This window comes from Nelusetta ayraudi, unplaced genomic scaffold (assembly GCF_046127955.1).
Source record: "Nelusetta ayraudi isolate G7.1 ecotype Tasmania unplaced genomic scaffold, CSIRO-AGI_Nayr_v1 ptg000011l, whole genome shotgun sequence".
NCBI lineage: Eukaryota > Metazoa > Chordata > Actinopteri > Tetraodontiformes > Monacanthidae > Nelusetta > Nelusetta ayraudi.
In genome coordinates, this window is record NW_027466061.1 from 3,868,164 (window position 1) to 3,882,500 (window position 14,337).

General features: G+C 46.6%; 1 protein-coding gene across 2 annotated transcripts in view; it reads left to right on the forward strand.

Annotated features, from left to right (window-relative positions):
• Window positions 1–14,337, forward strand: part of camkk1a (calcium/calmodulin-dependent protein kinase kinase 1, alpha a) — a 58,726-nt gene that overhangs the window by 11,648 nt on the left and 32,741 nt on the right. For both annotated transcript variants that reach the window (XM_076020120.1, XM_076020119.1), the window contains exon 2: window positions 10,750–11,173. In XM_076020120.1, coding sequence (XP_075876235.1) covers window positions 10,871–11,173 — 303 coding nt within the window. In that variant the 5' untranslated portion in view covers window positions 10,750–10,870. The remainder of the gene's footprint in view (window positions 1–10,749; window positions 11,174–14,337) is intronic.

Consider the following 14,337-nt stretch of genomic DNA (forward strand, 5'->3'; position numbering starts at 1 on the left):
GCAGGTGCGTCACTGTCTTTTGTCTTTTGTTGTCCTGGATTATATTTTAATAGCCTCTGTCTCCTCTTCTCTTCTGTCATTTATTATCTCAGAATGAACAAACGTCTGTACAGTAAACCTTTCGAAGTCACATCAATTGACAAAAACCCCCCCACTGAAATAGACAATTTCAGTGCAAAAAGCAAATGCAAAAAGTATAGACAAATAGGCAACACAATAGAGACCGGAGCCCAGCGGAGTTACACCCTGGAAAGGTTACCAGTGAGACACACAACTATACACACTCACAGTCACTCTTATGGCCAATTTGGAGTTTTTGGACTGTGGGAGGAAGCCGGAGGACCTGGAGAGAGCCTACACACACACACACACACACACACACACACACACACACAGAAAAAGCAAGGTTGTATAACATACACGTCACTTCTGGGTGTATCGGTCACTGCTGCAGAAAGTGACAATTGCAATATAATTGCACCACACAATTGAGTAAATATTACACCTCAATTATTAAAACTAGATTCAAAAGTGGGAACTCCTTTTTCCAGTATCTCTTGTGGCTCGAGTGCCTCGTTTGAAGAGTTCCTTTTATTTAGTGGCGCCACTTCCTTAATGTCAGTTGAATCTGAGAGTTTCACATTTAACATGACGGGCTGTTTCTGACCAGCCACTGGAGCTCAATTTGAAGAGCTTCCCCTTGCACGAGGCCTGCCGCTTTAACAGTTCCACTGGATAAACTTGCAATCCGTGTGTAATATTTCCCCACTTGATGTTTAAAAAAAAAAAAAAAAACGGTGGGTGGAAAAGAAGGATCTATCCAGCTGCAGGCAAAAGCACTTGCTTGGCGGCCTGCCGGTCACATGACGTGCGGATCTCCAACAGCGACAGGAGGGAAAAGAGATCACTGGGATATTCTGCAGCTCTTGGGGATTAAGAGTGCACTGAGTATCACTCCCGGCGGAAAAAAAGAGAGATTGAAGGCTTCTCTTTCTCAGCAGAGGCGGATTATTCCTCGCTGGGTCCACGTTTGTCGCCGACTGTCCCAGCGTGCTGGCATTATGAGCGGTGAAAGGGATCTTTCAGGGTTTACCTCATCCGACTCACTGTCCGGATTCAACCTCCGGCTGCTAATTCCCCCCCTGAATACGGATGAATAAAAAAATAAATAAAAACTCATGGGGCTAGGCAAGGGGAAAGCCCGACGCGTGCGCAAGGACAAGAGGGCGGAGCCAGTACTCTGACCAATCCCTGCGAACGACATAGAGATTCCCCCTTCCGACACAAATCTGCTCTTGCGCTCTGAGTGCGTGCCGGAGTCTGCGGAGGCCGGCCGTGGTCAGCCCGCCCTCCTTCACCAGGAGACCCCAGCAGCTGGGCTGCCGTGCACGAGTGAGTCGAGGAGAAATAATTGGCTCATCCATCTTGCCAGTTTGCACTCCTTACATCCCGCCGTAATCCCTGGTTTATTACTGCGTGAGGCGTCCAGCCCTCGGAGAGGGTGGCTCTGGCTGTGGCCAGGATGGTCCCCGCACTGTGTTTCTGACCAGTCATATTGATCACCGCTAATGGAGCCTGCATCCAGTATCCTCCCACCCCCCCGCCACGCCCCTCAGCCCGCCCACACCAACACAACTACATCGATTAGCCATTCACGAACGTGATTGGAGGGGTTTACCGACATGGATAGCAGTGCCTCGTGCCGCTGCTCGTTAATCCCGGGGATTGAGTTAACGAGTACCAGGGATTAGTCTGTGACAGGCAAACACAAAGGAAAGTGATGCCGTTGGAAAGAGCCGCCAGAAGGGTGTTTTCCTTCCTGTACCTGCGCTTGGATCCTGCAATGGTGGCGGTGATAGACGCAGACTGCCAGCGCCGTCAGGTTTGTCATCAGCATTAAAAAAACAAGAATGTGGTGTTTGTTTGAGCCCGGACCTGGGCTGGTTTACCTTGGCACTGAGCGTCTCACATGTGCACGCTGCCGTGGAGATGATTTGTAGCACCGTTAAGACTATTGCAGTAATGACTTTTGTTTAAATAGAACTAAAGCGTTTCATCAGAACAACAGTTTTTTGAAAACTACAATATCATAAACAACAATCATCAAGTTGTCATTGGGGGAAAGAAATCAACTTTTTTTTTTTTTGTCTTATATCTCATATCTGGTCATTGCTCAGTTTGAGGCCACAAAGCGAGAATGAAGATACTAAAATAGCAAGAAAAGCTTATTGGTCAAGTCTTCAAAAGCTTGACTTTACCAAGCTTGACTTTATCAAGCGGTGCCTCTGTTTTGCCACAGCTCCGTTTATCCGCAGCCTACTGGAAGAATCTATTCTATATCGCACCATCTTCTATGAATTCTGAAATTATTGTGGGGCTTTTGGACTCCAGCAGTCTGGTCCAAACTGCCAGACGCAAGAAACACACAGTGCAGCAGCACCTCAACACAACACACATCTGTTGCAACTTCTGGGCTAAAATAAATCATATATTCATGATGAGTAAAAACACATTCGATGTCAGCATAAAAGCAAAGAAAAAAAATGTTTTGTTGCCCCAACAATGTTGAGAAGTGTCAGCTAATATTCCCCAAACATGAAAAGTCCTTAGACGATAATATAATGAGAGTTTTGACCGAGGTAATGTAATAACTTGTGTTTGTATTGATATTAATGGTTTTGATTGAGTGAGTGAGTGAATGAGTGATTAATATTGTATCGATAGATGTCTTTGTTATGTTTACTTGAAAGATTTGAGTTGGGCCACCTGATACATTCAAAGGATTTAACAGAGGGGCAATATTGGCATAAGTTCTCAATATTGGTTACATGATTAAATAATGAAATCTGGAGAAAGCTATTTTACATCATGTTCAGTGGGAGGGATTGTGTTGTTATTCAGTCACAATCGGCCCTCTGAGAGTGAGCGCTGCGCTGATGTGGCTCTCAGTGGAAGAGAGTTTGCCGCCCCTGTAAATGTGCCTGTGAGAGTGTGCGTCGGTGGATAAAATGTCTCCCTTAATCCTTAAAAAATATCAAGCACACGTGATTGTATGTGTGTGTGTGTGTGCGTGTGTGTCGTTGTGTGGGTTTGAGTGAGTGGGCCGCCGCGCACGTGCACTCTCAAAGAAGCAAATGCGAGTCGTCCGCGGGGCCTCGTTGGCGCCCCCATCCATCAGGAGGAGCCGGTGCTACGCTCCAGCCGGTGCTCTGCTCCAGCCGGTGCCCCGCTCCAGCCGGGCTCCGCTCGCACCTTCCCCTCCTCTGCATTCACTGCGCTCTGATCCCGCCCTGACCCGCTCCCCCTTTGAGCTGGATGAAAAGTGGCGCGGGGGCACTGCGTGAGGGGCGACGTTAGGCCTGGGCGATAAAACGATTACGATAATAATCGCGATTAAAAACTCCACGATAACGATGATAAATGCATGAGCTGTTATTTCGATAACCCAACCAATCCCACAGGAGAGAAACAAGCGCGTGCTAAATGAACAGCCAATCCCAGCAGAGAAACAACAACTCAGATGGGAGACACACACAGCCGTCCGCTAAATCTAGTTATAGGAACATGTAGAAATGAGTAGCGAGGAGCAATCAGAAGTCGAGGGAAGTGAAGAAACTGTCCAAAATGTGCCTGAGAACTGTCCCCTGACAACGAGGGTGAGGAGGAATCTGAAAACGTCCAGCAGGATGAAATAGTGGCGAAGAAAGGCAATACCAGTTCGGTGATTTGGAATTGGTTCGGCTGCCTCAGGTCCGACAAAGTACAGGCTAACGCTAAGTGCAAATTACGTCGGAGAACAGTCCCAAGCAAAACGGGAAACACCACGAACCTCTGTCAACATCTGTAGAAGTACCATGATAAAGAATGGTATGAAAGCCAGTTTACGTTTTCATGCTAGCCTCCCCGCAGGTAATGCTAAAAACAACGCACTGCTGGGAGTGTGCCGCATGATACTCCCGCTAGTAGTAGTAGCCTAGCTAGCGACAGTGCTAAGCAAACAGTTGCTCGTCAAACAACAATACAGTCAGCCTTTAACGCAGCTACCCCGTACAAGAAAAAAAATTGACGCGGTACAGAAACATAACCAGAGCAGTGACGTGCAATATTGTACTGTCTGTCTGTACCTCTTTTTATTTTTGTTTTTATTTTATTTAATCAGTTCAGTACACTACCTCTAAAATGTTTGAGAGATGTTAAAAACAAGACACATAATCCTCAACATTTAAGTTATTTTATTTCAGTACATCTAAGATGTAAAAAAATAATACAAACGTCTTGGTTCTGTCGGGTTGTTGTTGAATGTTTTGTATTGTCATACATTCTAACAATAAATATTTAAAAATAATCCTTTTGGTTTCTTTGCGGTCCAAGGAGAATACTAATATTAAAACTATTATTGATTTTAAAAAAGTCATATCGTGATAATTATCGACATCGAGCAATATAAGAAAACTTATTGTGATAAAAAAAATTGCCATATCGGCCAGGCCCGAGGCGACGTGTCCCGCCGAGGGGGAGTGGAGGGGGAGAGTCGTTCTCAGTTGGTTCCACTGAGGAGTTATTACAAAAAGAAAAAAACAAACAAAACAAAACAGGAATATCTCTCAGCTTTTCTTTTTTTGTATGTGTCTTTTCTTTACTACATGAAAGCTGTTTTCTTTCGTCTGAAAACGTGAGCAGATTGAAAAGCAGCCTTTGCACAGCCTTGAGACTCACTTCTCAGTGCCAAGTCATTTTTATTATTTTATCGATCACAAATGGCATGCTCGAGACGCATGTTAATGCTACGTGCGAACAGATGCTGTGAGATCCGTTCTCGTGATCCAATCCCCCAAAACAGTTACAAGTGACCAAGTGCAAACAGGGCCTGAGTTGCACCAACACCATCTTCTATGTTGCGATACCGCTCGGCCAGAATCGCAGTCGAAAAGCTCTGTAGACGACCAGAATTCCACAACTGTGTGTTTTGACACCTGCTTCTTTAAAAGTGGAGCAGGAGAAAAAAGCAGGGCTTGCTTCTGCAGAGCTAGCAACTGATATTATAGCGTGAAAAAGCATTTTTAATGTGAATTGTGAATAATGTGGGGCCTTTGAAATGCAACATCACAACAACCGTCCGTGTAGCCTTTGCAATAAGGTGCTGAGTTTTTGCACATTTGGCCTTGAAATGATGTTTTTGATCAGTGCTGTTGCAGGAGAGCGTAGCGATCTAACGGGCTAACGCATTCCCCATGGCCTGCCCATGCCTGTAAGTGTTCCTAAATTGACCTCCTCATCAAAGAGCATTGCTCAGACACCCGGCTCACACCTTCAGCTGCAGGATGAGGCCTTTAATTTCTTTTGATCCGCTGACATTTACTTCCTGCGGGGATAGGTTAGCTTGCAGCGTCTTCTCCTGGCTAGCGCTCTCTCCCGCTCTGCGTAGTGGGACTTCTCGCAGAGGAAGGATCGGCTGAGGTGGATCCACTGCACAATTTCTAATGCCGAGCCAAACTGTGTTACATATGGTTGGCGCTTATTAGCAATTTAAATAACCTGCAGAAAAAAAGAAATGGGTATGCAGAAAAATAAATATGATTACACATAAATATGTTGATGCCATGTAAGGAGCGCAGTCAGACCGGTCGCAGCAATTTTAGTCCTTTTGTGAGGTTGTCTGTTGGTGTCACCACTGGTAGGTAGCGTCTATGAATTGGAGAGGAATGCAAAAACTCTGAAAGACTAATTTGCACAGGTCTGGTAACCCCTCCCCCTTGTGCAATCATGAGCCCCGATTCCAATGCCCAAGAAACGTGTTTTTTTTTTTTGTTTTTTTTTAAATAATCGGCATTTGGTGGCGGTGGAATCTGCTCACCGAGCCGCGCGACAGGTCAAGCGCCCCGGCAAACGACCCGGGTCAAAATCGGCTCCGATCGGCTCCGCACTAATCGGCATGCGGTGGACTCTGTGAACCCGGGACAACACCACCTTTTTTACCTGCCGCACGGGATGACGTTGAGCGTCACGTGCGCTAAATCATATTATCGCGCCAGTCGCGGCGTATATGAAGCGCTGATGCAAAAGTTTTCGATCACGTTCCATCAGCGCTGGATAATTGTTCATTGTCCTCTGGCTGTTTCGCCCGCTGCTCGCGCACAAAATGGACCAGACGCCGAAACAATCGCTGCACGGCGGGAAGCGGCCGCGGAGGTGCGCGCCGCTTCGAGTCTGGCGGGAACGACATCATCGTTCCACTACAGCCAAAAGTGACCAACAACTAAGAACACTGGCCACCGCCGGACTCTTGAATTCTGTAGAACTTCATCATGCGATCTGAGCGCGATGACGTCAGCAGACACGCAGCGGTGAAAGCGGAGGGGGTGCAGCTTGCCGGCGGGGGAGGGGGGGGGACACCCCGCTGGGTTTGGTGCGTGGACACGGAACTCAATGCCGATTGCTTCCGCAACGTCCCGCGTCCAAAAACATGGTGTCGTCCCGCTAATTTTAGTGGAACAGAGGCTATGTTGGCAAATAGTGGCGATCAGACGCTGTTTGATAATAGCAGTCACTCAGAGACCAACGACAACCAGAGGAAAAGAGGGACTTGATGTTTCCTCCTCAGATAGACATACATTCATGAGATGTTTTGAAACACTGTGTGCTTCAGCTTGCTTGTGGTTCTGCGATATATCATTTGGCGAAGGGTACCATATCTATAAATATATGTAAATGTAAATATCGTAAATATATATTTTTACAATATGCCGTTCTGTGTTCCGATGGCCAGGCTCTCTATTGGCAACATGCGACATGAGAAAAACATTTTGTTTCTCCGTGCGGATCAGTTGGAGGCCGAGGGGAGATTGTTGGTGCGCCAGTGGAACACATGCCACTGGGCCGCATGACGCAGGAGCATCAGAGAAAATCCTAATCATCGCTGGGATGCAAATTGTCTCTCAGCCGCCCAACAATCAACCCTGTGTTCCTTTGATCCCACCGAGCGAGCTGGTGCGTCTCTCCTGGAGAGCGTAAAGAGGAGACTCGCTGGTGCCTCCCATCAAAGGAATGAAGGAGAGCCACCACTGTGGGTTTCCTTGAGCAGCTTTGTCTCCACTCTCCCCACCTCTCCTATACTTCACACCGGTCGTAGCCTGAAAAAACAAACATACGGTGAAGCTCTGCAAGGTCAAGTTGTCGTTTGTGTTTGGACCCGTCGCAGTTTGGCTCCCGGTTTGAGAATATCTGAAAAAAAATGAAGAATCCTCTCCTACCAACCGATCACACTGCACCTGAAGATTGTGTTTCAACCTGAGTGAAGGCTTTCGCCTCGGTTTGCTGCTGGGCGCGCAGCGGAAACGGATGACGCAGGCAAATAGAGACGCAGGTTACAGCGAGAAGTGGCTCGCTAATGGAACCAAATGGATTAATGTGTTCCCCCTCCTTGGCCTGCTCTCTCTCCTCCTACCGTAATTGGCTGCACGCCCACATTTCTCTTCAGCTAGCCGAAGGGTGGCAGCTAATATTAGTACTTGAGGGCTTTCATTTTTATCAATATTTAACCGCAGCAGCGCTGCATTCTTTTGGGGAGCGGAACGGAAGAGAGCAGCCGAACGCAGGGTAGCGTGCCATGTTGTTTGTTTATTGCATGAGTGCCAGAAGAACATATCATATGTAATATGTATCATCCACCTGAATGACAGATGGTAAAGAAAAACCCATTGATTGTCAGTGGAACAGAAATGTAGGTAAATGTACGTATCCTCGTTACCACACGGCACATAATTGAGCAGAAAAAACAAAACAACCAGCTCGTGCTGCTCAAAATGAGGCCGAGATGATAGATTTAGCTAATGGCTGTGCCTTGACTTATCACCCAAAAAAGGTAACCCAATTTCCAAGGGAAATGTGAAGCCATTTTTAAAAAAGTCTTTGCTGCCTATGAATACTAGCGGCGGATGCGGCCAGCACAGGCGGGAGCTGAACGCGGCGGCGACTGAGAGGCAGCAGTTTCAGCAGACGGATAATCACCGGTTGCGATGATGAGACAAAGCCAAATATGACAGATCTCTTTTGTGTTGGCTCATTGAGTCAGTAGTCAAACAATACATCCTCCTCCCTCTCTGCTGACAGTTAAAAGGTTTTTCCTGCTCTGGGAATTTGCATAGATAGACAGAAGGTATGCAAATGGTGAGCAAACGATGACGCATGTGTGTGTGTGTGTGTGTGTGTGTGTGTGTGTGTGTGTGTGTGTGTGTGTGTGTGTGTGTGTGTGTGTGTGTGTGTGTGTGTGTGTGTGTGTGTGTGTGTGTGTCTCAGTGTGAAGTGATGCTGGTGGTCTGAGTTCCACTCCGTCACCAGACCAGCGAGCTCATGAGCATTTTGCTGCCAAAGTCAAATTCTGCTTCAAATTCTGCCTTATACAGTCTATAATGTGGCAAATTTGATGGTCTTTTTTTTTTTTTTAAATGAAATTGTCCAGAAAAAAATGGGAAATTGTTTGATATGATTTGATGGAAATGAATGCAGCCTGGTGTAGCGTAGCATCACAGGACGGCGCTCTGGGGGCAACTGGAGAGAGACTGAGGTGAACAACGCTAGCAGAAGAATGAAGGACTTCAAGGCTGTTGTATTTTATCATGGATGAGGCTGCGGAGCACCTTCGTCTCCTCCTCCTCCTCCACAAGTGTGGTGGTGGTGCTGAGGTTTCAGCAGGTCCTACTGCTTGTTATGGCAACATGTGGGGAAAAAATTGCACACGGGTCGCATGAGTTGTGACGTTTGGCTAAATGCAATCAACCTGTTCTTTTTAAACATGTTGCCCAGTTGTTCAGATAAAAAAACTAAGTGACTCGCTAACAAAGCAACTTAAAGTACCTCTGAAATTGAAAGCCCTAACTCAATTGCGAGCCGTGCTTTCACCACAGCTGATTGCTGGAATTGGGGAGTGGACCAGTGGTTTTCTCACGCTCTCTTGGCAGAATGCAGCACTTTCACTGGGGTTTATTGTTTCATTTTTGCGGGGCAGTGCTTAAAACCGTACCAACAGGAACCGCGCTGGCCTTTCTGCATTTATTGCAAATAGGAGAAAAATGCTACCTGGCAAAAAGATTGGCGAAACAAATTTTCCAGGCATTTTCTCTCTCCAAGTCTCCAAGTTGATTCAAAAACAATTCTGGAGGCGTATCTCGTTCTGGCCTTTAATTGTGACAAACCCGGTGAAAATAAAGATTGTTCTTGTTCTCAAACATCAGTACCTGTGGACCAAAATTACATTTGGATCAGCAGAGGATGAGTTTTGTCCCTGTGGTGTGGGGCGGGCAAGGCATCAAATGCCTGTTCACATGCTTGGGTGCGCATGAGTCACCCGGTCAAAAGGGAAAAAGTGTGTTATTTTTGAGAGCGAGGCCGGCACACTGGAGGAGAAGCGCGACATGACCCAATTACTGCCCCTTTCTTCTTGAACACCCCAAAAACTGTCTGAGCATCATGCTCTCATTCCGTCCTCTTCCTGGCACGTTCACAGGCACAGGTGGCCTCTCAGGGAGAAAAACAGCCGGCTGGCGTGCTCCTGGAGACTCCTGCTGTCCAAGTGATGGAAGCTGTTTGAGCAGGAACTGTCCCCCCCCCCCCTCCTCCCACCACTACCGCCCCCTCAACCCCTTGAACAGAAACCTGAGCCAGATGTTTTAAGACTCCTTGTCCTTGGCACGGACAGGATTCTGAATAAACACCAAAGGCAGCACCTAAACACATGCTACGGTTTTTTTTCTCTCCGCTCACACGTTGGAAGTCGATTCAGGCCGTCTCGACCAGGCTCGGAGAGCATAACCGCATTTTCTCAGAGGGGAACCCTTATTCCAGTTTTACGAGTGCATGTCTGCTGGAGATAACTTGACCCCGAGCCGCCCACACTCCGAGCCATGACATTCTCATCTTAGTCTGACTGCGTTCTGAAGCTTCGGTCAGGCCAGCGATGCAGAGCCGTGCTCTTATTTACCCTGCACATGTGGAAAAGTCTGCCTTTTGCTGTGTTAGATACGTTCCAACAACAACAACAACAACAAACAACACGCAGATGACGGAAATGTTGCTCTTCTTCTTGTACAGAGGATGAATGCTTCATTTTGCATCGGCTTAAAAGCTGATCTCTTCCACTTTGTGGGGGAAATACCTGCTGCTGAGCAATACCAATAACCAATATTTCAATCTTTTCTGACATTATATGTTGTCCATGTTATAGACGTCTTCTTCGGCCGGTGTCATCAGTCTGAGCTCCTTTATGTTCTTTAGTTGTTTGTTATTTATTGTCTGATGAGTCCCATGTCTTCCTACCTCTACAGTGGAGCCTGACTGGTAGGCAGAAATAACGTTTGGCTTGAGGAAACAAATGAGGAAGATGATGCTGTGACTTTTCAGTAACCCTTTATAATAAACACGCTTTTAGCAGTTAGTGTTATATAATATTTCATTCTTTATAAAGTGTTGTTTCTCGTACATAGCAGTAGGTCATTTAGAAAGTAAATCTGTTTTTGTAGTCACATGTATGTGTTTATTGGTTGTGTTTTCACTCGTTATAAATAATGGATGAAGGTTAAGGTAGGTCAACCTACCAAACCTCTATTTTTCATTTTATAAAGGATGAAAGCACATGAACACGCAGTAGAAGTGACACCTGTACCTGCTCCAGTGTGACAAAGTGTTGCTGATTTTCCTCGGTCCATCTCCAGAGTTCCACACTGTGGCCGATCACATTTGTCTCTGTTTACGCAGCTCCGCTGACACCCGGACCACTACAAACTGGCCGGGGCCACATTGATGCTGGCGGCTACTTTCTGCTCCACGCCCCTCCTCCTGCTCCAGCGCTGTCCCCGCCCCCACTCCCACTCCCACCATGGCCATGAGCAGTGACCCTACCCCCGAGAGGCTGGAGCCGGACTCTGACAAGCAGAGCTGCAGCCTCGCGGACGCCATGGCCGCCGTGGCCGTGCAGGACTCTGATGGCCATGGCGTGAGGAACGGCGGGGCTCAGGTCACCAGGACTCACCCGTCGCGACCCAACCTGTCTGGGAGGAAGTTGTCGCTGCAGGAGAGGGGAACTTATTCGTCCTCGGGCGCCGGCAGAGGCTACATGTCCTCGCGCGAGGCCCGCAGGCCAACAGTGGAGTCCAAACGAGTCTCCATATCGGACTCTCAGGTAAGTCGGGGTGTATTTCAATTTCCTTCAATCTTTTCTCTCACACTGAGGTGAACAACGAGTTCACCTGACTGTCATGGACAAACAAATAAGACATTTTGGCTGACTAACATCCAATCCGGGTAGAATCTGAAGGTTTGAAGGTCGAACCCTTCAAAGCCTTTCACAATTCTCACCGCCTGCAGTCTGGATATGAGTTTCCATACTGCTGTGTGACAGGTGGCGTCCTAGCAGGGAACGCAGGGAAAGAAGCAAACAGACAGGCTTTATTCAGCTTTGGCTTCCACTCTGACTGCGTTTTACTCGAAGGATGCTGAGTCTTTGTCTCCTTGTCAGAAAACACCAACTCGGTGACCTTGCCTCTCGGTATCGGAAGTCTCACATTAAATGCATAGCCATTAGCTGAATGGATAACTGAGCTAATTGCTTACAGCAGTTAGTAGCTACAGTCAAAAACCATTACACGGAGCTCAGTGAGCGTTTCACGATAAGTTCCAGAGAGAAAAATAAGTTATTTTCATATTCATTCAGCAGCCTCGGGTTCTGGTTTTAAAGCGTACGGCCCTTTTTTTTCATCATCCAAAATATGAATTTCTTTCCTTGACGTCCGTGCGGCAGCAGCTATCGCGCATCCTTGGGTGAATCCTAAATCTCCATTTTCCAAAGAGATCTTTTTAGTTCTGAGGGAGCATAAAAAATTCATCGCATCTGCCAGGTTGCGGAAAGTCTCTGAATTTAACAGACTGCCAGAGCTGCAGACATGCGGTGCTGTCACTGGGTCCCCTGCTGTCTGAACATGAACGCAGAGTTCTAAAAGTGAGCCATGAAAAGGGCTCATGTTTCACATTTCCCCACTCTCACTGGAAGTGAGGCGAAGCGGAGCAGAGCGACAAACGCTGGGTCACGGGTCGCAGTAGCCTATCGCAGCAGGGTTACTTACACCCTGGTCAAGACGCCAGTTCATAGCAGAGGTGTTCGGAGAGGATGGGGTGGAGAGGAGATCTCTCAAGTCTGTCGACGACGGGGGGGGGGGGCAGAAATATACGGGACAAAGTGAAGTGCGTCCCGTACCATTAATTGTCAAATATGGGAAAATTGGAATACGGGAGCGTTGGCAACCCTAGTGTGACCACAGACGCAAATCAAATGAGGTTTTGTCATTTTCCCTAAAAAACGTGACAAATTGTGTCCCGGGAGAGATTTTATTTTTCCCGGGGCAGGTGGGGAAAAAAGAGAACAATTCTGGGAAAAACGGGACGGGTGGCAACCCTAATGGGAACAACAGTCCACACCATCACAGTCCTACAACTTTTCAACAGCATGTGGCTTCTGATTGGTCCAGGCCAACACTTTACCTGGGGATCCGCCCTGTGACCAGCGGCTTTCTGCTGAAGTGCTTCAGTGGACCGGGCAAATGCGCCCCAACATGAAAAAACACATACAAATGAAATGTCTACAAACATTAGCTAAAACTAGCTAAGGCTAAACTTAAAACCAAGCTAGATATACAAACTGTCACCATATCAGTGACTGCTTTTTCACTCAGTTAAACAAAAGAAAAAGTATGGTAGCAGAGCTCTCTGCTAGAGGCAGGACCATCTAGCTAGAATTAGAATTTGAAACAACTTTAAAAAAGAAAAGGTTAGAATTCTTTGGCCAATGTGAGCTAAAAAGTTAGCGTTTTGGCTAACGTTTGCATGTCCAGCTCGTACGCAAAGTAACAGAAATGGCTCAGCGGGTGTCTGTTACTTTGCGTACGAGATTTGGAGATGAGAGGAGCATGAGCACGAACCTTCTTTGTTTTGGTTTACACGCTGTGCTCAGCTGCCCCTTTTATTTTATATCATTGGTTACAAAAATATCTTTGCACTGGACTTGCATTAAGGAAGGATAAGCAAGCCTTTAACAATGGGACTATTTTCTGTTAAACCCTGATAAAAGATGCCTAAATGATGAGAGCACCTTTCTCTCCACATCATTGCGTTTCATTCGCTCTGCACAGCCCTCTCTCTCTCTCTCTCTCTCTCTCTCTCTCTCTCTCCACCTCACCCATTATGCAGGGATTTCTTCCAAGGGTGGTTTCCGTGGAATTAATTCACTAAAATGTGCAACCTGTTTCTGTTCAAGATAAGGGATTCCACAGTTCAACCAAAGCTAAAAGAGCTCTCAGCTGTCTGAGTGTCTTTTCCCCCCAAAGGCTTTTAGAGAAGAGGCAGTGATGCTCGGGTGGTATTTTTGGATTAGAAGGTTAGTCATAAGGTTTTGTTATAATTTGCAGTAACCTCAAGAGTGATGGCAGAATGGTCAATGCTGTGCATGCAAGCGGAGCTGAATCTCTGTGTGGTCGTTTAAAAATAAATGTGCTTCTGTTTAATCAGCCCCTCCACAGGAGCATAAATCATTTTTTCCTCAGCATCTCAGTCTGGTTGTGCCTTAGTCATGTCACATTTCCATCAAAATTCACTGCAAAATGACAAGTTGAGGAGACGCTTGCAGGCTTTGAGTGCACCTGATGTGCCAGATGGTGTGTTGTGCTGGACCATCTGGGAAGTCGTACAGGACAGAACAACAGCCAGCACCTGTGAAGAAGAAAAAAAGGAAAGAAAGTACTTGGCAAGTGAATGGCTGAAGCATCTGTTTATATTGCGGTCCATCAGGGCACAACTTTATGTACTATATGTACTGTGCTATCGCTGTCTTTGGTCTTTGTGGCGCTCCTTGGGATCACTGGTCCAGGATGTTACTGGTTTCTTGCTGACCTCCTCAAAAGCTGCCTAGTTTTAAAGGGCACGTTTAAACACGTGATTTTTATTGTTTTCAAATATACAGTATAAGGTAATAAAAATTGTTACATGAGGCGCTAGAGGTGTTATTTAATCTGTAGTAGGGGGTAAATAGACACTGCAGTACCACCTACTGTTTAGGAGGGAGAACAACTCAGGGCATTTGGAAGTATTCAGGCTCATACAAGTACAGGAAGAGAGGCACAAAGCAATATTTTGTACTAGTAAGAAAATGTTTGCGCTTGACTTTTTTATGCGTAAAGATCGTATTCTGCACCTGTGGTGATGTTTTTCTTTTTGCACTTTTGAGACACATTTTTTTGTTTGACGTGTGCTTTGCATTCGTAAAGACAGACGCATCAGTTTGCTGATGTTTTTTGC